This window comes from Antechinus flavipes, chromosome 4 (assembly GCF_016432865.1).
Source record: "Antechinus flavipes isolate AdamAnt ecotype Samford, QLD, Australia chromosome 4, AdamAnt_v2, whole genome shotgun sequence".
NCBI lineage: Eukaryota > Metazoa > Chordata > Mammalia > Dasyuromorphia > Dasyuridae > Antechinus > Antechinus flavipes.
In genome coordinates, this window is record NC_067401.1 from 12,636,014 (window position 1) to 12,658,949 (window position 22,936).

Genomic DNA, 22,936 nt, shown 5'->3' on the forward strand with positions numbered 1-22,936 from the left:
GGTGAAGAGTTTTGGTGAAGAATATGATCTTTCTCTTGTTGGTTTGATTACTTGTGCTTGATGAACAAGTTGTTCAGCTGATAAAAGGGACATGAATTGAGCTTGTGATTTCACTGACACAGGAACTCCTGGGGAGGATGCTCTCTTAATCAATGCAGCTAGCCCTTGCTCTGCATCTTTGGGTCCTAGAACATTTCCTGAGGGCAGTGGGAGATGAGTGATTAACTATGGGTCATACAGTCTCTGAGGCAAGGCTTCTTGGTGGCAAGCCCAAGAATTATGTGGCCTTTCAGGTTATAATTGCTAATAATAATGATTCTAATCATAGGAGATACAGAATTGAACTCTGAGTCAGGAAGACTTGTTGTGGTCAGGCCCTACCTCTTATACTTCACGGCTGTGTGATCTTGGGCAAGTTATTTAACTTTTCAGATCCCCAGGCAACTCGTCAAGACTTACAGAGAAGATGCTAATTCACATTGGTAAGTAAGGAAATTTTTTAGGGTGGCTAAGTGGCAACAGAGTGGATAGAGCACTGAGCCTGGAGTCAGGAAGGCTCATTTTCCTGAATTCATACCTGGACTCAGACTCTTCCTAGTTGTGATCCTGGGTAAGTCATTTTACCTTTTTGCCTCAGTTTCCTCATCTGTAAAAATGAGCTGGAGAAGGAAATGGCAAACCCCTCCAGCATCTTTGCCAAGAAGCCCCCAAATGGGATCATAAAGAGTCATACTTGACTGAAAATGACTGAGCGAGAACAGCAGCAAAAATATACTCGAGTCAACACTCTCGGGTGCTGTGTCAGGGGTGGTTACCTGGTTATGGGCTCCAAGGGATACCTGTATGCCTGTGGCTTTGGTGTACAAATGATGTCTTTCAAGACCTTGGTAATTTGTTTGGTGATGAGTACGAGGGCTTGCAACTAGTGAGTGCTTCATCAGTATTGGTCAACAAGCATTTATTAAGTGCCTACTGTATGCTAGGCATTGTGCAAAGTTTTGGGGACACAAAGACAGAAGACAGTTCCTGTTCTCAAAGAGCTCATATTTTAATTGGGCTGGGTGCTAAAATGAAAGCAAGAAAATAGCTATAGAGTACACAGAGGAGAGGGAATCTCAGAGGGAAAGCACAAGCATGGGATAGGGGGAACCAGAAAAGGAAATCATAGAAGGTGAGATTTGAGGAGGCACTGACTGAATGCAGATTGAATAGAATGGAGTCAATGGTAAAAATCACCTGCCACCTAGGTTACCACAGGAAGACAATAACAGATTTTGAATTCATTGACTGGGGGAAGGAGTGAGGGAGGGATGATATACCTTACAAATAACAGGAGCTCTCCATGGTTTGAGTCCTATCATAAATGAGAAATGAGACAGTGTGGTACAATGGGGAGGAAACTAGGTTATTTATTTACTAATATTTTTGAGTGGGGATAGTAGTGGTGATGAGACATTTTGTCCAGAGGACTCATATTCTACTTCTCCCTCTTCTGACCCATCCAATACCCAAGGCAGCCTTTGTCCAGGCTCTCAGCATTCCCGGAACGCACTCTTGTTCTCTTGGTGCACTGGGCTCACCTTGTTTCCTCTCCTTGGAGTCCCTAACTCTCTTTAAGATTAAATTCAAGTGACACTTTCTTCAAGTGACAAGCTCTTCTTGGTCCCTCCCCATATATTAGTGCCCCAACTTCAATCACTACATTTGTTCTTCCAATAGAATATAAGCCCTTTGAAGGTGGGAAATGTCTTTTTTTCCTTTGAAATCTCATTAGCACTGGAACACAGTGGAGGGCTTAATGAAACACTTGTGCATGGCTAATTGTTATCAATTATTATTGTTAATAATCATTAATAATAAAACATCAACCATTAAACATTAATGCATAATTACAGTATAGCAATTTATCTCAGAATCATCTTTATCTGAATTTCATTGAATATAAAGATTAGAAAAACAAAATAACGACAAGGGTATAAACAATAATAATGACAATAACAATAATAAAAGTAATAGTGAGGAGGGTCTCTCCTTATTCCTATTATGCTGAAGTTTGAAGATGTGCTCACAGCAATTTTCTATATTATCCTTATTAATGTAATTAAGTTAGATTCTTATCTCTATGGATAGATCCCCAATGGGAATGAAAGCTTACCTCTTCCCCAACGGAGACACCTGGAAAGGTCATTTCCTGTTCCAAGAGGCAGGATTGCCACTTTCGGATATTTGGCAAGATTAACCTTGTCTGTGAATCAAGGAATAAAAGGCACTGATATGAGAGAGCATCAGATTTGGCCAATGGGTGCAATCCCATGAATCACTGGTTCTTATCAGTGATTGACTCTTAATTCATAATTCTAGAGAGAGCTAAGATAGTACCAAAAAGAGAAACAGTGGGCTCTGGATCCCCATAGTTATCCCAACATGTAGTCCAAGTTGGAAATACATTATTTTTTCTTAGCTGGTAAAATTATCTGTATTGGATTAGCAAACCTGTTAGAATCAAAGTGGGTGTAGTTCTATTTGATGGTTCCTAGCCATTATTTAGTTTAGTCACTGAAGATAATGACCAACTATGAAAAGAATAACGACTTTGTATTTTGGCTCCTGGGGGAAGGAGACACTCAGTGAAAACCCCAAAATTGGCATTGCCAACGGTCATCAGTCACCATGAAAATCCTCATCATGGGATACTTGCCTCTATTGTGACTGCCTGAGGAATCAGAACTTCACTCTCAGAAGGAGCTAGACTGTTGAATCTAGCTCTTTCTCAATCATCCTTTATATCAGACCTGACAGTTGGCCAGTCAGCTTCCATTCTAAAAGCTCTAGTGAAGAGGTGTCCATTCTCTCCCCAAACTGCCCATTTTACCTTTCACGGTAATTATGGGGACATTGTTCTTATAGCAAACCGAGTAAGAGGCAGTATTTCATAATGGCATAGAAGAGCTGGCAGGGGAGTCAGGAAAATCTGTGTTCAGGCCTTGCCCTGTACACATATTGGGCAAAGCTCAGGGCTTTGGGCGTCACTAACATGCTAAGTCACCAAATAGTGGATTACATTGATAAAGGGAGTTTCTTCATTGGGATTTTCATTAATTTTTGTGATCTCACTCAATTTTTATGGACCTCAGTTTCCTTGATTATAAAAGGGGGTTTGGAGAGGCCTTAAAGTCTCAGGATTTTTAAACTTGGGGTTCATGGATTCCTTGACAGAAATCAGATATCTATAAACTTGAATGGAAAAAGTATTACATATTTATTTCAATATTATTGGCTTCCTTTGTAATCCTCCATGTTTTATTGTGTATATCGTTTTACATAAATTATCATTTTAAAACATAATTCTGAGAAGGGTTCAATAGACTTTACCAGACTGTTGCTCAAGGAATCCAAAACATGAAAAAGCCTAAGAACCCTGCTCCAGATCTATGTTCCAGTGATATATTTCTGAAGGTAGCCGGTTCCCTAAGTCTTTCCTCTCTCATCCTCGCTCAAGTTCCAGAAGCTTTCTGTATGACCTCTTGGGAAATCAGATTTCCCTTTCTAGTTTGAGTTTCTAGTCTGCTTCTCTAAACAGGAGAGGCAACCATTCTTTTTCTATTTACAAATGTGAGCTATAATTATATTAGTAATATAGTCCATGCTAGGTTTTTCCTTTTTTTTTTTTTCAAATAGGGACTCTGCCCTTCACTCACCATCATCCCCTTTTTTCCCACTTTGTTACTTACCGATACAATCCAGTACCCAGCCGACAGTCCCATCTCCTCCACAAATGAGTATGCGGAAGTTTGGCACATAGCGGAAAAAATGCAATCTGGGAAGAACAAGAAAAGTCAAAACAAGATGGTTTACTAGATAATACTAGATAATGTGATGATACTATGGTAATTCAAGTGAAAACTTCCTTTTCCTATATCCCCAGAAGTATATCCTGGGATGAAGAAAGGGATTTGGAAGAAACGGAAGGTCCTTAGCTTTTTAGATTAGGAGGGGCCCATTTTGTGGTCTATATTCAGGTTGATTAAATGGGGCTTTTGTCCATTATAAGATTCTGAAGGAGTCTCTTAAATGCAGGAAGCAACTTAGACAGTGATTTCAGTTGCATAAGTGTTTCATTCTTTCCCCTTATGCCACTGTTGGATGCCCAAACTGCTTGCCATCCCCTATTCACCCACAGGTTCTTTCAGCTTTTTTGTTATCCTCTTTTTTTTAAGTCCAGAACTCAGCATCGTGCCTGGGATTTATCAGGTGCTTAATAAATATTTGAGCTGCTAGGTGGCGCTGCAGTGGATAGAGCACCCAGCCTGGAGTTAGGAAAATCTGAGTTCAAATCCAGTCTCAGATATAGTTGTAGGACCTTGGGCAAGACATTTAAGCCTATTTACCTCAGTTTCCTCATCTATAAAATGAGCCAGAGAAGGAAATGACCAACCACTATAGCATCTTTGTCAAGAAAACTCCAAATAGGATTATGAAGAGTCAGACATGACTGAAAATGACTAAACAATACAATAAAGGTTTGTTGACTGATTGGCTGGGGTTGGGAGCTGGACTCACCTTGAATACTAGTGCTAGAAATGGTATTGAGGTAGTGTGATGGAGTCAAGGTCCTGGGTTCAAAACCCACCTTAGAGGCTTATTCCCTTCCTCTATCTTGCACAAAGTTGTTTATTTTCCCTGGGTTCTTCCTCATCAGCCAGCAAACATGTAATCCACTAAGTACCAGGCCCAAAGACAGAATTGAAACAGCCTCATGGAGGTTATATTCTTTTAAGCACTTATTGTGCCAGGCCCAAAGAGGTTATATTCTATTTCTCTGGTAAATTGGAGAGATGGGAATGAAGTGGAAGATCTCTGAGTCCCTAAATCCAGAAGGCAATGATTCTTCTGATAATATCAGAAGTCTTACAGAGAAAGGCTGAAAGCATTTTTATTATTTTCCTTCCTTATGTGAGATTTACTCTGTCACAGGTAAAGATGACTATTTTCTGGAACTAATGCAATGGTGAAGTGTCTCCACTTAGGAGCCTAAAGACCTGGGTGTTGGCCCCCACTTTGAGCAAATCACTTCTCCCTGCCCTGATATTTCAGTTTCCTGATTGGTCAAATAGGGGAAGGAATCCCTGTTCTACCACTTACCTCCCAGGGCCATTTTAAGAATAAAATAAACTTTTATGAGCCATGAAATACTGTTCATTTGTATGGAGAAGCCTTGAAGGGCAGTGCGCCATAGTGGAGAGAGAGCTGATCTCAGAGTAAGGAAGATCTATCCAACGTGGCACATCCTGGGAACAAAAGTCCACCTCTCGCTGCCCCAGATGAATCTCTAATGCTATTGATTTCAGAGAAATTGGCCACCTGTATTGGTAGAGGGGCTTCTTCCCTGGGAGCTCCCAAAACTGGGATGAAATCACAGATCTAGTCTGCCCCCAAATTATGATTCTCGTGCAGTTTTTGAGGTCCTTTGTGCTGGTGCTCTTGGAACTACTGAACCCAGAGTAAGGAGCATTTATATGGGTTCAAATGCAACTTTTGATGCTTAATAATATCTGAGTAAATTTAGGCAACTCACACCCTTTTCTTCATCTGCAGAATGAAGAGTTTGGACCAGAATACATCTCTGAGCCACAAGTCTGAGATTACAGGGAATTCAATATGTCAGACACAGGACCACATATTGGAGTTCCATCCTATCAGACAAGCTTTTATTAAGGGGTGACTGGGGGGTCAGGCCTTGGCCTAGGTGCGGGGGGCCCTGAGGGTCTACTGGCTGTTCTGCCAGTTTACATCAACCCATCCCTAAAATACCTGCAACCTGACCAGTTCGCAAAAACGCCAGCTATAGGTCCTGGCCAGTAGATGTCCCCAGCATGCTGGCCTTAGACTCCTACAACTTAACAAGGTCTCAAGCAACATAAATGGCTTCTGTCGGGAGCCAATGTACCAGGCCTTAGGATTCATGTGACTAGGGCTTCTGGGAAATGTGGAGGGAAAGCAAGCTGTGCCCACACTGAAACTGGTATTCATTCTCCTCTGACACTATTCCCACCTGGTGCAAACCCTTATCACCTCAAGGCTGGACTTTTGAAATAGCTGCTAGTGGGTCTCTCAGTCAAGGTCCAGCCTACGTTCAGTTGCCAAAACCAATTTTCTCAAAGTGCAGGTCTTGTACTGCCTAGTATATAGTAGGGGTTTAATAAAAGCATTAGTGATTGATCATCGTAAGAGTAACTTACCATATAGATATGTGTCTATCTGTCTATATATCTATCTATATCTTCAAAATTTGCAGTTTTTATGTGTATCATCTTCTTTAACCCGTACAATAATCTTGTGTGGAAGGCACCATTAACAATTTTTATGTGAATTATCTCTTTTACCCCTTATAATAATCTTGTGTGGAAGACACTTAATAATTTTTATGCGTATTATCTCCTTTAACCCTTACAATAATCTCGTGTGGAAGGCACCATTAATAATTTTTATGTGAATTATCTCTTTTAACCCTTATAATAATCTTGTGTGGAAGACACTTAATAATTTTTATGTATATTATCTCCTTTAACCCTTACAATAATCTTGTGTGGAAGGCGTTATAATTTTTATGTGTATTATCTCCTTTAACCCTTATAATAATCTCGTGTGGAAGGCACCATTAATAATTTTTATATGTATTATCTCTTTTAACCCTTATAATAATCTTGTGTGGAAGACACTTAATTATTTTTATGTATATTATCTCCTTTAACCCTTACAATAATCTTGTGTGGAAGGCACCATTAATAATTTTTATATGTATTAACTCCTTTGACCATTATAATAATCTTGTGTGGAAGGGACTATTATTATTCTCATTTTACAGATTAGTACACTTAGGCTTGGAGAAATTAGATGATTCACAATAAGGTCACAAGTTCTTTCAGTGTCCCTGTGAGATTAGGACCCAAGGCTTCTTGAGCCCAAGGTCAGAGCTCTGTTCACTATAACACACCCTCTCTTACTATGTGTCTCCCTGCTTCCCTGGTATTTTGAACCATGTATATCCCATTCCTGACTAAGAGCTACTGGCTTCTGTCCCATCTTGGTGTGTCCTGTCCCCTTTGGAAGGACGCTGGTTTTCAAATCAGTCTTTCCTTGGGTTCTTGTCTAAGGCACTGTGTTCTGAGGCTCTCCCTGATTTGCCTCCATAGGGCATCAGCTATGATATACCTTTTGATAATCCATCTGCTCATGGGAGAACAACACACAAATCCTAAAGATCCAGGTCCTCTTTTTAGCTACCGTAGTAACTTGTACTTCATCCCCAGAGACTCTGGAGTTAGGGGCCTTGGTTTAACATCCCACCACTAAAGCTTGGACAAACACCTCAGGTTCCTCATCTTTAAAGTAGGGGCATTTGGCTAGATGGCCTCTAAAGTCCTTTCTTATCAACCTGTAATTCCAAGAAACTTCTCCACAAATTAGAAACGTTAAAGGTTACCTTGCTTGCTTTGCTTCTGCTTAATTAGCCTCGACAAAGAACAAAAACCAGGGAGGAGATAGTGGACGAATCAGGGGCTTGACACTCCCAGAATGTGGAGGAGCTAATTGTTGTACATATGAGTCGTTACTCTGCTATTTAATTTTTACCTAAATTTACGGTTACAACTTGTAGAATATGAGTCAATACTTGTACAATAGAAAGGAATTTACCAGCCCACCATATCTGTCAATCAAATAAATGACAAGGGCCGTTCCCCCCTACCCATTATTTTGCCAGGAGTCAAGAGATTACTTCCAAAATGGAGACAGTTAATAATATCTGTTCCTGAGACTCTCCAGAAAGAGAAGGTGGAACTGAGGAGTTTTTGAAGAAAGGGAGAGGAAGAAAGAAAAATAAGTGGGAAAGATGAAGTGAAAGGAAAGATGGAACACCAGAAAATGACATATTATGGGATGGAAAGAAGAGAAAATTTATTAAGTATCAAAGGAGATAGCATCATCATACCCTGGAATAGGCCCTGATTCCTCCAGGTTGTAAATTTGTCTGGGGTTGAGCAGGTACTGTAATTTCCGAAGGATTCTATAGGAATAAAACAGAAGGGAGAGAAAAGCAGAAACAGAAAGGAAATGTCACTGGAAGCAGTTATAGCAGACAGATGACCTCATCAGTCTGCTTCCAACCTATGTGATGAGGATCTCTTCAAAAAGGCAGAGAGACTGGACAAGCTGAAGGCCATGGCAGGTTCTGGGCCCCTGACCACCTCAACAGGAAGAGGGCTGCCTCTCCCTTAAAGGGGAGGAGTGGAATGATTGACAGCCTTCTGACCTGAATATTCTTTTTTCATCAAAGCACAATAGGAGTCATCAGCAAAAAAGAATATAGAATCCTCATTTTGTTAGTTTTTTTTCCTTCTTGGGGGTCCTATTTATACCTTTGGTGGTGTGACTGCCCATCATGAATGGGCTTTCAGAGCATGGGAGAAGGCTTTGGATCATGAGCCTATGTAGGAACGAGGAGGGAGGGTCAGGGGGAAGCTTGTGGGAGAGGACCGAGTTAGAAAATACCAAATCTTGGGTTGTTTTTAAGTATGAAGTCTAAGGCTTATGGAAACTCTGGAAACAGAGAAACCTTCCCAGAATCTTCCTTCTTTGTCCAAGTTTGCTTCCATTTTAAACATAGTTGTGAAACTTAGCTCTTGGTGGCTATGTTGCAATGACCTCTGCCCCCAAACGTGGCGGTCTCTGTGACCAGCAATGAGAAACTACTTCAAAATATTAATTTTCTTTCATTCTCTGCCAGAAGTCTCTAAAATGTGTCCAGATGGATTCTTGCTGATGAGATGAACACCTGCTCTTCTCAAAGACATGTCTCAGGCAAATTGGTCTGGTGAAGATTTCTTTTCTTGGTCTTTTTTCTACTCTTCACATCCCTCATAACTATGGTCCAATTTCTGACTCTATCTGGACCCAAGACTATAGCTTCTTTCCCAGAATAACTTTGCCTAAACTCACCAGATCACCCATCCCCTTAGTTCTTTCTATAGTTTTGAGTAAGAAAGGTGTTGAAAAATAGGGGAGAAAAAGGGGTGCCTCTGCAATTTCCAGTGACGTAAGAAGCTTACTATAAGGGATTCAAGGATGGTTGCTTTCCAGGCCTTTCTTCTTTAAGAAAATAATAATAATAATACATACCTTTCTCCTTGTCTTCCTCCACTCTTAGGATTGAGCAAGACAAGCAGGGGATGTGTGTCCTTCGGTGGAATAATCTGAAATACACGGGGCAAGAAAACGCTTACAGAATCACAGAACCTCCAAGATCATTTAAGCCAGCTTTCTCCTGAACATACCAACAGGCAATCATCCAGTTTCTCATTTGAAGGTCTACACTGATGGGGAGCTCACTACCTCCAGAGGTTCCTCTAATAGGAATATGTTCCAGGCATTCCTGTATCTGTTTCTGAGGAGGAACCATCTGAAAATGTCAAGGACTCTGGTGGGGGAACTTTCTCTCTGGGTTTTCTGTAGCTGTGGTTGCTGACACGTCAAAGGGCTGCTGAACCTGCTAAGGTAGTTGCCAGGTCAAATGTCTTTTTTGAAAAATTATTATTATTATTATCTGCTGAGGCAATTGGGGTTAAGTGACTTGCCCAGGCTCACACAGTTAGGAAGTGTTAAGTGTCTGAGACCAGATTTGAACTCAACCTGACTTCAGGGCTGGTGCTCTTCCCACTGCACTTCCTAGCTGCCCCGCCAGGTCAGATTTCTACAAGGATTGTCTCTCTTGTTAATATTACAGGGATACAGTGGATATAGGGCTTGTGACACATTTACCAGAGTGTCGGTAGAATAGGTTGGTGGTTAGTGGCTGTGGGTGGTGGCTCCACAAGGGATGCTTCCCTGGATGACAGCCGTGGAGCTGGCTGGATGTGGGGCTGGTTGCCAGGGTGTTCTTGTTATTCCCGGGACTTTGGGCACAGGCTTCTAAGTCATCTCCACCAAAGTTTTGGGGTGGGAATGGTTTAACCTATCTGGCACAAACCACTTCCTGCCTTTTCTTGAGAGCCAATCAGCTCTTGGCTGACTTTCCCTATAGAATTTTAATATATGGGATGCCAACTATCCTTTCTCTGAATTCTTTGAAACAATCTTTAGACATATCCCAGAGTATGTTTCTTTCTTGTTCTTTATCACGTGCTCTAAAGGGAGGCTTATTACCTTCTCATAAAGTTGTCATTTTTTCTTTGTTACAGACCAAGATCATCCACAGAAGAGCAGTTTCGTTGTTCATTTTCTCTTTTTGAATGATGAGATTATTAGGAAAAGGTCTACTCACATGCCTCCCCATTACCACTTTCAGAGAGCTCTTTTGCCACTATCATCCAGAAATCTTTTGGTGTTCACTCTATCCATTCAACTACACCCTAGAATCAATCACCAAGTATTATTCTCTCAACTTTCTCAAAGAGCTGAAGATCTCGTTCACATCTTCCTCTCCGCCCCTTTTACTTGGGAACATCAGTACACATATCAGTCTGGCCAGCTTATTAATCATCTCAACTCACAGTCATAGATTCAGAGCTGGAAGGGACCCCTCACCAGTTTTACGGATAAGTCAGGAGGTAAAGTGATTTGTCCAAGGTCACACAAGTAAGGTCAGCTTTGTATCCACATCCTTTGAATCCAGAGCCAGTGTTCTTTCCATTGTATGACTCTGCTTCTGTGACCTAGACCTTTACCTCCTTAGGCACCCATAGGGATAGTCATTATCTTGATCTCATCATCATGCAGAATCTTACTACTTTTGAGGTTGCCTATCTTCTACTCTGTGTCTTTCCCTTTTTAATGAAAGGTCTGTGAAGTCTCTCTTCCTTTTCCCCTCTGAATCTCTCTTTTTCTGTACTTTTCCCTCTCTATTTCTGTCTCCCTGTCTCTCCCCCTTTCTGCCTTTCTTTCTTTCTATCCTTCTCCCCTTCTATCTCTCTCTTCCCCCTCCTCCCTTTTTCCCTCTCTTTCTCTCCTTTTCATTTTTCTTCCTTCCTCTCCTTTTCTTTAAGAACCTTTCCTGTTTCTCCCTTCTCATTGTGGAGATGCACAGGGGCGCTTGTTACTAATTAAACTCTGGCAGTAGCCTCCTGGCAGAGACAAAGTAACAGTGATGTGGGTGGGAAAAATTGTTGCCATTTACTTGATTGACAAGCAAGGCAGGTTGGTACATTCTTTGAGTTTATCTTCAAGACTATGTTAATTGACATCTTCCAAATGAATTATGGGAGGCATAGGCAAAGGAAACAGAATCGCCTTACTGTATCACTTGACTTGCATTTAAGAACTAAATTCTACAATGTTATGGCCAGGAAAAGATAGAGAAGCAGGTAGAAGGTTCACATGCAATTCCATTGCTTATCTTTCTTCTAGTAGTTTCCAATTGAGATATGGCTCAAACCCCCAGCCCAACCTCTCTTCCTTCCTGACTCTGCTTTGTGGATCTCATTGCTTGACAACCATTCATCCAAAACACTGAGCAAAAGCAGAGAGAGTGTGGGAAACCCCACTAACCCTTCTGTTTTGTGACAGATTCTTAGTGAAGCATGTTGGGAGAAAAGCAAGGTGTACTACAGTAATTAAAGGCAGACTCTCAAGCCATAAGATTTACCTATCCCTCCATCCATGAACAGAGAGCTGACTAAGAAAGATAAACCACCCGATGCCTTTCTACTTCTTTTTATTCCCCATTCTGGCAAGGAAGAGCAAAGACTCAGAATACTGGGGTTTAGACAAGAACAGAGGAAAGACTGAGAATGAATATTTACCTTAGACCATTGGCCAGAAGTCATGTGATTTCTGAGAGTCACAGAATCTCAGAGTTGGCAGTGATCTCTGGGCTGTCTAGTCCAAGCAGCTCTTAATTTAGAATCCCTATTAAATCCCTGAAGAATGGCTTGTAGATGCTGCTCAAGGTCTTAGCTGAGGAGATAATCTGCTATTGGGCATGTGCTGCTGCCAGTTCAGGCAGGCTGCTGAGAGCTGACTGTTAAACTCTCACTGAGAACATTTACATCTCAGAAATGGACAAATGCTAAAGGTTAGGGCTTGATTTTTGTTAATTTTTTGATCAATTACTTCAATTTTAGGAAGTAATGGAGAGGTTAATGATGCAGGTTAAACTTAAAAGTGTGTTAGGAAAACTTTTTTCTTTTTAAAAGCCAGTTAAACATTTATCAAGATATTCCTGTTTGCTCCCAGATTATCCTAGTTCTCTAGCATCTTCTTAAAATATTTCTCTTTAAGTAAGTCTCACTTCAGTTTGCTTTTCCATTACTTCTATTCATTGTTCTGAGTTCTGCTCAGACATCAGGATGAATCAAGTCCCCCTACTACCGGGCGTTTTGAAGGTTTGAAGATTGCTATCATAGCCTCCCAAAGTTTTCACTTCTGCAGGTTAAACATCTTAATTTCCTTCTGTGGCTCTCAGGAGAAGATGGGGTGGGGGAATGATCCCCCTCATTACCATTTTGGTCAATCTTCTGGACAATCTAAAGTTTGTTCATGTCCTTCCTTAAGAGGATACCATTGGAAGGATACAGCATCTCACATAGTGCTTGGCCAGGGCAAACTCCAGGTGGAAGATTCCCTCCTAACTCCACTCCCATTTCCTATAGTAAGTAAAGGAAACTAAACCCTACATTGCTGTCTAAATGGCCCTAGATCTGGAATCAGAAGAGACTGCCATATATTACCAGATTCCTTCAGGAAATGTCATTTCATTTGTCTTTTAATCTGTAAAACGAGAGTATTGGAATAAGTAACCTCTGAGGCCCTTTCTAGCTTCAAGTCTATATTCCCATGAGCTTTTCCAGAAGACCTGGGTGTGAATTTTGCTTCTTTGAATTAATTATCTATATGGCCTTTGGTCAGTCTTTTCATATCTCTGGATCTCAGTTTCCTCTTCTGCAATATAAAGAGGGGCTAAAATGGCTTCTGGGGTCCCTTCCCGCTTCAGATCTATGATTTTATACTATTGTTTTTGTCTGGCGCATCACACTCTGAAATCCCATTTTGTCCCATTGCCTGCCCGCCACTTGGATTTAGATCTTGGCAGTCCTACTTTGGATATCCCTTCTTGGTTGCCAATGGAAGGACCACATGTGACTCTCCTTAAGTAAAGGAAGTTGGGACACGAGTTCCAAAGATTTTGTTATGTAATGGTGGGACAAGTCCAGGGAGAAGTACTTTAATATTCACCCTTGTAAGGGTTGTGTTTGTGTAGCGAGCATTTCTATAGTGATTGTGGCAAATGGATGGACATTTTAGGTTTCCACAGTTATAAGAATTAAATTGGAGAAATGGAACATAAATTAAAAAACTGAAACCCACAAGAACATCAAGGACTGATCAAGAATGTAAGCTCCTTGGGGCAGGAACTGACTTTTGCAATCAGGGGTGATGGCCTGAGATTTGAAAAGAGTCTTGTTCTTTGTCCCTAATCCTCCCCTGTTAGCTTTCCCCTTTTAGAATGTAAGCTCCATGAGAGCAGGGTCTGGGCTAGGTAATGAGGGGTGGATATTCATAACATCCAATTAATGAGGATTGGGGCGGGGGGAACTTGTGCTTCAAGATAGGAAACAAAATGCTGCCTTTGGAGTTTCAAAGGCACCTAGGCACCCATTCTTGCAAGAATTGTAAAATAAACTTTGCTGCATTTATCAACGAATCGGTGGAGTTCTTGGTAAGATATTTTGTTTCTTACAACGATTTATCATTTACAAAATATATATTATCTGATTTGATATTCACAACCACTTTTGGTAATTAAATGCCAATTTCCATTTTACAGATGAGGAAACTGAGGTCAAGAGAGGCTAATGGATTTTCCAAGATCAAGTGTCTGAAGTTTATAGACTTTACGAAATGGCAGGATACATGGCAAATAAAAGATTCCAGGCAAATTCCTGTACCTGTAATCCATGTCCATCCGTCAAGGAGGGCTGGATTGGTTTATTCTCCGCAAGAGCAGCCTTGGAGATGAAGCATTCATTCCCCTCTTCTCTGACCTAGGAGAAGAGGTGGGAAAAAAGCCAACCATATCTTAGATCAAAGGTGGTTAATACAAGGAAACACACTATGGGGGGCTAAGGAACTTTCCAAAGAAGTATTCTTTGGCCAACTCAAGCTTATTTCCCTAACCTCTCCTACTGCAAGATGAAACTTTAGTTTGTAGGCTTTGGTTGTGGTCCATGGAGGCAGAGATTGACAAAAAACAAGTGAAAAAGGAAATATTTGCCCAGGAGAATGGTAGATTCTCCAGGTCAATTTTTGTCCTTTTATCCCCAAGCTTCTTTTTCTCCCCTCATCCCCCCTAAGTATAAATTAGGGCAGTGATTATCTCAATTTTAAAATTTGCATTCACACTGTATATAGCCCAGTGCCAGGCACTTTGTAGGAACTTAATAAATGCTTATCATCAATTACTTGCTATTGAGTCCTTTCAGAGACAAATGTCACAATACATTTCGCCTGACTATGGGTTTTCCTATTCTATCTTTGTTGACTTGTTAATGGACTGGATAAATAAAGAACATTTTTGGGAAATCAGGATACTTAAATTCTAATTACTTGGTAATATCATAATGGGCTGAGGGCAGGACAAGGCACATTAGCATCCAAACTTGATAATGAATCCCTGAATGGTATGTTTTGATCTAAGGAGGCCAGTCATAATGGAGGAACAATGGAAAATGCTGAGCAAGCAACTGTACCAGAGACTTCCTCTTCATTGCTCTCCTGAAGTGCACCATGGTTCTGTCTTTCTGTGAATATTCATCCTCCTGCATTTCTTTGTACTCCTTCATGGAAAGAAAAAAAAGCCAGCCAAATCTTAGTTCTGTGTTAAATACTGGAGATACAAGGAAAAAAAAATAAAGAAGAAAAAGAAAGAATTCCTGCCCTCAAGGAATTTCCATTCTAACAGAGGAGATGACATGAATATATATGATGGGAGTAGGAGTTCCTGTCTTGTCAGGAAATATACTCCCTCTTGCAACAATTCAGTTTTGAGTCCACCCTAATGCGGCTTCATTTACACAAAATAGCCAGTTATACTGATGTATGGGATAAACCGAGTGAAGACCTCTCATGGGAATATGGCCTTGAGACTTTGCAATAATAAGTTGATCTATATAGCTAAAAAGCTGCAGGTTTCGAGATTGTCGTGGATGAACATTCCCCCTCCTGTTCCCTCCACCTCTTAATTAGTATTTAAGTACTTTTAAAGGCAATGATAGCTTTGGGAATTCAGGTAACAATTCTCTCATCTGAGAATATCTGCTTGTATATGTTTGTTTGTTATTAATATTCTTTTATTTCTGAGATAGACTTCTTTGTTTAGAGAGTAAGCCTGGACTCCCCCAGATAATGGGAGAAAAGGTCGAGGATGGGGAGGAAGAGAGGTTGGGTACTTCTGGTCTATTTAATTTTGTGCTTTGCAGTTTGTGTTTTGCACTCTGCTACTGACGCATTGTCTATTGGGAGTTGCCCTTTCTCATGATATCATAATAAATCCCTTTCACTTTTTTTTACTTGAAAGTCTGGGTAAGGGTCACCGTCCTACACAAATGATAATTCTTTTAGATCTTAAACAAAACTATTTGCTTAGCAATAAGATCCAAGAGTTAATGTCACAGATATTTACATTAAAGTCAGTGCATGAATCCTAAAGTACAACACATTCTTCATATAAATGGGTCACACTCTCCCACCAATTCACATAGTATCTGTGAGAGAGAAGTGGGACACAAGTATAAAAACCTGTCCAGGAGGTCTATGGGTGAATATAACTCACAACTCTGCCCTTGTTTTTTTTTTTTCCTTTTTTTTTTTTAAATAACTTTTTATTGATAGAACCCATGCCAGGGTAATTTTTTACAGCATTATCCCTTGCATTCACTTCTGTTCCGATTTTTCCCCTCCCTCCCTCCACCCCCTCCCCTAGATGGCAAGCAGTCCTTTACATGTTGAATAGGTTACAGTATATCCTAGATACAATATATGTGTGCAGAACCGAACAGTTTTCTTGTTGCACAGGGAGAATTGAATTCAGAAGGTATAAATAACCCGGAAGAAAAACAAAAATGCAAGCAGTTTATATTCATTTCCCAGTGTTCTTTCTTTGGGTGTAGCTGCTTCTGTCCATCTTTGATCAATTAAAGCTCTCTTTATCGAAGAGATCCATTTCCATCAGAATGCATCCTCAAACAGTATTGTTGTTGAGGTATATAATGATCTCCTGGTTCTGCTCGTTTTACTTAGCATCAGTTCATGTAAGTCTCACCAGTCCTCTCTGTATTCATCCCGCTGGTCATTCCTTACAGAACAATAATATTCCATAACGTTCATATACCACAATTTACTCAACCATTCTCCAATTGATGGACATCCATTCATTTTCCAGCTTCTAGCCACTACAAACAGGACTGCCACAAACATTTTGGCACATACAGGTCTCTTTCCTTTCTTTAGTATCTCTTTGGGGTACAAGCCCAGTAGTAACACTGCTGGATCAAAGGGTATGCACAGTTTGATAATTTTTTGAGCATAGTTCCAAATTGCTCTCTAGAATGTCTGGATGTACAACTCTGCCCTTGTAAACTTAGTCTTTTGTCTAGATAGATATACAGATAGAAAATGTCCAAAAAATTTCATGATGGACATAGCTTCTTTGTGGAACAAATGTTTCACGTTCCTTTTAGTTGATTCACACAGTGCTTGACTAACATCTTCTTAGAATAATACTCATCCAAACCATCTGATTTGCTGGGTGAATTCAATGATTCTTTGTGTTCAAGATATTTCTTTGCTCAACTGGACTTACTCTTCTATAACAACTGTTGTATCCATCACTTCTAGTTTCAAATTTAATTGTGCAGGTTGGAAATCTGTCCTTTTATACCTCCTTTCTCTCTCAGTTTCTTTATTTCTGATCTCTTTGGGTTCAAATGCTGAATTCTTTAGCTTATGATTAGTAACCAAATTCTCATCTGTCTATAAAAAGACACACTATTTCTCTCATGTCATAGAACAGTGCTGGGGTACTACAGTTTGTCATTTAGAATGAACATGTGTTTCAGAACTCTGACTCAGAATAACTTTTTTCTTAGAGCACTGAGCAGATTTAGTTCAGCAACAAACTGGTCCAAATGAAAGGGCAACATATTAAAAATAAGATGATTTATACTTAAAAACAACTTATTTGATCCTAATTCTCATTCTATCTCCCTTATCTCTTTCATGGTTAAACTTGGGAGAATTGCCTATAATCAGCATGCCTATTTTTCCTCATTTGTTTTGGAGGCAATTGCCCAGGATCCCACAGCTAGTAAGTGTCTGAGGCTAGATTTGCACTCAGGTCCTCCTGACTCCATTGTGCCATCTAACTGCCATTCCTCACACTTCTGAACTCTCTGCAATATGGCTTCCAACATCATCATTCAAATGGAAAGTGCTTTCTCCAAAGTCACCAATGGTCTCTTAATTGTCAAATCTAATGTTTTTTTCCTCAATCCTCATCCCACCTCCTTCTGGACGTTTTCTCCTCCATGTCTTAGTGATCTTGCTCTCTCCTAGTTTTCCCCATCTGTTCCTTCTCATTTCGTTTGTTGTTTAGGTCACATCCACTAACGTTGGGTATTCTTCAGGTTCTTTTGTGAACCACCTTCTCTTTCTATTCTATACAATTTTACTTGGTTATATCATCAGCTCCCATGAGATGGTTTCCAGATCCATGCATCCAGCCAGAATCTCTCTGCTGAATTCTAGTCTTGAATCACTACCTTTCTTGGACATCTCAAACTAGACATCCCATGTGCATCTCCAACTCACCATGACCAGGACAATATTTCTCTTTCCCCCTAGATTCTCATCATTTATGAATTTCCCTAACATTTTCATTATTTCACCAGGTATCTAAGGTCATCTTGTCATCTAAGTGTCATTCTGGCTCTCGCCTTTTTCTCCATATCTAATCTGTTGGCGAATCTCATCCTTCAAGACAGTTCAGATCCAACCTTCTGCTGAAACTCTTTCCTGATCCCTCCAGCTTTCCCTTTGGAAATGATTTTGTTGACTCCATAGAAATCTTTTATGTGTTCCTCTGTGTGATTTTCATGTCTGTCTCTCCCATTAGAATGTAAATTCAGGTGGTGCACTGAGCCCAAATCAGGAAGACCTGAATTCAGATGGGGTCTCATTCACTTTTGTGACCCTGAGCAAATCATTTAATTCCAATTGACTCCTGTCCCCTCTCTCCCATCAAAGAACGTATGCTCTGGGAAGGTAGAAGTTGTTTTTTGCTTTGCTTTATTTCCCCACTGATTATCATAGTGATGTAATAAGCTCAATTGAAGAAAGTACTTCAGAAAATTCTGGTTTTACTAGCTTTACCCCTGGGTGAGGATTAGGGCCTCTTTCCTCTGTTGTAAATTATGATGTGGTATTTGTTACCTCATAATGACCTTGTGCTAAGTCATGTGAAGATTATGATGATGAATTATCCTTATGTGAACCCATGATTCACTAGGTTAGGGCACTCTCTATTCTTTTACTGAGGCAGCTCAACACCTGCTTGGTAACTGATGGTTTCTGAGTTGTTTTCTGGGATGCTGAAAAGTTACTTGTCCAGAGTCCCACAACCCTCTATGTCTCAGAGACGGGACTTGAAGAGAGGCTGTCCTGATTCTGAGATGAACTGCTTTAGAATATAATTATTCACGTTCCCATTTTGCAGATGAAGAAACTTGCGTGGAGCAGAGCTGGAACTAGAATTTGGGTTTCCTGAACTCGTGTATTTATTTAACGTCTCTCATGTAGGATAGTAGCAGCACTGAAGAGCGAGGGGTCAGGGCCATCACATCTAATGTCTTCATTTTACAGATAAGGAAACTGAGGCAAGGGGATATGAAGGTCCCCTGAAAGTCCAAAGGGCACACAGTTAGGAAGTGTTGGAGATGACATCTGAATCAGCTCTGGCGATTCTCTCGAAAGGCTCTTGGGCATCCACAAAGACACTGGCCCTTTCCACAAAGATATTGCCACTTCCCCACCTCCCCCTTCCCCCATTGTTCTCCTGTTAGTCAAAGTCCTTGCTTAAACATGGCATGTAAACAGAACTCAGTACTCCCAGATGTGTCTAAGGCGGGGGAGGGGAAGACAGCAGATCCACCCTCCCCCTCTTTCAAAATGCCATCCCTCTTTAAGGCAACCCAGACCCAGAAGAGGCAGGACACAAAGTATTATCTTGGGCAAGAATCTAGAAGTCCCAGGTTCAAGTTCTGTAGATAAAAATGGCTGTGTGATCCTGGTCAAATCATTTAAACTCTGCCTCAGTTTCTGAAATTATAAAATAGAAATAATAATAACATGACTTACAAGGGGGTTATGAGAATCAAATGATTTGTAAAGTCTTTAGCAGAGTGCCTAGCACAGAGTAAGTACTTCATAGTTTCTCTTCTCACTTAACCCCACAGTACTCCAGGAAACTAACTCTCTAAGAATATAAGTTGCAGAATTGGTGCTGATCTTCATGGGTGGAGGGCATTTCCTCACTGGGAGTCCCTCACACCAATAAGATCCCAGGTCTGCTACTCCTGAGAGCCTTTAAAGCTTTTCTGCTTGTCCTGCAACATTGCTGACTTCTATTGCTCTCTGTGGCCCAGTGAGCTCTCAATGAACAGGGAAAATCTTCAGCCCTGTTGGGAAAACACAAGCAAATTGGGAAGCCTAAGTACCAGGGATACTGCTCTCTCCCTAAGAGAGGGCGGAGCTTTCTGAGTGAGCTCCTGGGTGGGGTCAGGAGATAGCACTAAGTGGGTGAATGAACTGAAAACAGAATTACCTCAAATTCATCTTCATCTGTGGTGGATGTTTCTGTCGGTAGCTCACTTAGGGAATAGTCAGGCGTAAGGGTAGCCAGAGAGACTCTGGTGGACCCGCTCAAAATACTGCTTTTCTTTCTCTTTGAGGAAAGAAAAAAAAAGTCAATAACATTAACAACAAAATCAAATAAAAAGGGATTCTCTTGGACATGTAATTACTTAGAAAATCACAAATGAACTTTACCTCTGTTCTATTGTATTTTTATTTATTTTGTTAAAAGTTTATATATATATATATATACACATATTATGTATATATATAATTTATACATATATATCTGTATTAGAAGTGAAGGCTCATGGGCTTGAGTTTGATACTACTCTTCCTTGACTACAAATCTTTAATTCAGATGAAAGAGCAGGGGAGGGAGAGGGGAAAGTGAGAGGAGAGGGAGGGAGAGCTGTCTATGATGTAATCAGGAAGAAAAGAAAAAGGAGGAGGAGGAGAAAGAGGGGAGGAGGAGAAAGGGAGAGACAAGGGAGAGGGAGAGGAAGAGACAGCCTATTATATAATCAGGAACTCTCCAATGCAGGATCAGAGACCTAGAGCTGGAAAGAACCACAGAACTTAGTCTAGTGTAACATCCCTCATTTCATAAAGAAGGATCAGCCTGAGGTCCAGGGGGCCAGGGTAAGTTTTCTAAGGTCACAAGGCTAATAAGTGACCAAGGTCTTCTGACCCCAGAAGTTCTTTCCACTTTACCATGTTGTAAATTAAAGGAGGTTTAAAGGGACTCATCTAGGAATTCTTAAGGCTGTTATGCTTGTTGTTGCTTTAATTTGAAGACACTGACTATGGACCATTTGGGATAGACATTGATGAACAAGAAGAGGGAAATGTTTGGTAAACAAAATGCTACAGAACCAGAAGATGTTGCAAAAACAACATACCCTTGATCTCTGCGAATCCATGCTTACGATACTGTCACGACCACGAGCATCATATTCTCTGCCACTTTCCCTCAAAGCGGCTTCCCTCTTTGAAAAAAGAATATAAAAAGACAATAACATTAGTAACAAACTCAAATAAAGAGGGATTCATCTGGCCACACATTTACTCAGAAAGACACAAATGAATATCATAGAAGTTCTACTGTATTTAAAAAAATTTTTTTAATTCCATTTATATTTTAATCTGTACTGGGAGTAAAGGCTAATAGGTTTGAGTTTGACACATTTTTCCTAGACTATACACATTTCATTCAAATGAAAGAACAGAAGAGAGAAGGGGAGAGAGAGAGTGGGAGGGAGGGAGAGAGAGGGGGAGAGAGAGAGAGAGAGAGAGACAGAGAGAGAGAGAGACAGAAAGACAGACAGAGACAGGAGAGAGACAGAGAGAAACAGGGACAGAGACAGACAAAGAGAAACACAAAGAGAGACATGGACAGAGAAAGTGAGAGAAACAAAGGGAGAGAGAGACAGACATAAACAAAGAAACAGAAACGGAGAAATAGAAGCAAAAGAGAGAAAGAGGAGGGGAGCAGATAGACAGACAGAAACAGGGATAGAGACAAAGAGAGAAACACAAAGAGAGACATATGGACAGTCAGAGAGAGAAAGTGAGAAACAAAGGGAGAGAGACAGACATAAACAGAGAAACAGAAACAGGCAAAGATAGAAGCCAAGAGAGAGACACAGACAGAGACAAAGTGAGAGAAACAGAGAACGGGAGAGTCAGACAGAGAGAGAAAAATGGAGGCAGAGAGAGAGAGAGAAAGAGAAAGACAGACAGACAGATAGTCTATGATGCAGTCAGGAATTCTCCAAAGCAGGATCATGGACTGAAAAGCTGGAAGGGACTTCAGAACCCAATCTAGTTGGATTATAAGGGGGGAAGCAGATGGAGATTCTGGGAGCTAAAGTAAACTTTCCAAGGTCACACAGCTAGTAAGTGACTGCGATTCTGCTTTGCTCACAGAGCACAGTGCCTTCACTGATGAGGGCATGCTATCTGGGTGATCCTGTGCCAGAGCTTCTCACATCCCACAATCAGTTCCAAATTTCTTTTGAGAGACCTTGACAATGTCCTGGCATTGCTGCTTCTGCTCTGTGTGAGCACTTGCCTTATAGGACTTCTCTGTAAAAACTAGTCTTTTAGGCAAGCCTACATTTGGCATTCAAACAACACACCAACACATTGGAGTTGAGCTTTCTTCAGTAGAGTTGGAACACTTGGCAGTTCTGCTCAGGAAAGGACCTCAGTGTCCTGATACCTTGTCCTGCCAGGTGATCTTCAAAATCTTCCTAAGACAATTCAAATGGAAGCGATTCAGTTTCCAGCATGGCGCTGATAACGCCGTCCAGGTTTCACCATCATAGAACAATGAGAGCAGCACAATGGCTCTGTAGACCTTCAGTTTGGTAGTCAACCTAATCCTTCTCTCTCAAAGCTTTCCAAACACTGAGCTATTTTTGGCAATACAGGTGTCGACCTCATTTTCTAAGTGGACATCCCTGGCAAGTATATTACCAAGGTAAATGAATTTATCTACAACCTTGAAAATTTCTCCATCTGCTGCTATCAATGGTTCCACATATAGTTGTTTGGGTGGAGAATCTGTGTCAGGCCAAAATTAGCACAAGTAGCAGAAAATCTATCCCTACTCTGGGGAATCCCAGCCTCAGAAAATGCATTGAGTGTGCAATCAAATGTGAACAAAAAGTTACATTCCCCTCTCCTGGTGCTGACTTGTAGCTTTTCAAGTTAAATAATTTGCTGTCAGTGTAGTGGTTGATCTTGATGCCATTTTTTTCATCCTTATTGAAAGTATCTGACAACATTGCTGAGAACATTATGTTAAAAAGCATAGGAGCAAGTAAGCAGCTTCATTCCACTAATGCTTGGGAAAATGTAAAAGCCTATCAACTAAATTTTTTAAAATGCCAAATATTGAACTTTTAATAAAATGTCAATATTACATCCTTAATAGCAATTTACAATTAAATTCAGCACATAACCTCTCAACAATTTTTAATTTTTCTGTTTACATCTACTTTCTTTGTCCTGTCATTTTTTCCCAATAATA

The 22,936-nt window shown here is 40.6% G+C and overlaps 1 protein-coding gene across 8 annotated transcripts in view; it reads right to left on the bottom strand.

Annotated features, from left to right (window-relative positions):
- The window catches only part of DGKG (diacylglycerol kinase gamma), a 257,067-nt gene that overhangs the window by 108,094 nt on the left and 126,037 nt on the right, over positions 1-22,936 (bottom strand). For all 8 annotated transcript variants that reach the window (XM_052000062.1, XM_052000065.1, XM_052000064.1 and 5 more), the window contains 8 exons: positions 20,802-20,888; positions 19,871-19,990; positions 14,742-14,828; positions 13,941-14,036; positions 9,178-9,251; positions 7,991-8,065; positions 3,732-3,817; positions 2,156-2,245 (listed from right to left, as the gene is read on the bottom strand). In XM_052000062.1, the coding sequence (XP_051856022.1) occupies positions 2,156-2,245; positions 3,732-3,817; positions 7,991-8,065; positions 9,178-9,251; positions 13,941-14,036; positions 14,742-14,828; positions 19,871-19,990; positions 20,802-20,888 (715 nt within the window). The remainder of the gene's footprint in view (positions 1-2,155; positions 2,246-3,731; positions 3,818-7,990; positions 8,066-9,177; positions 9,252-13,940; positions 14,037-14,741; positions 14,829-19,870; positions 19,991-20,801; positions 20,889-22,936) is intronic.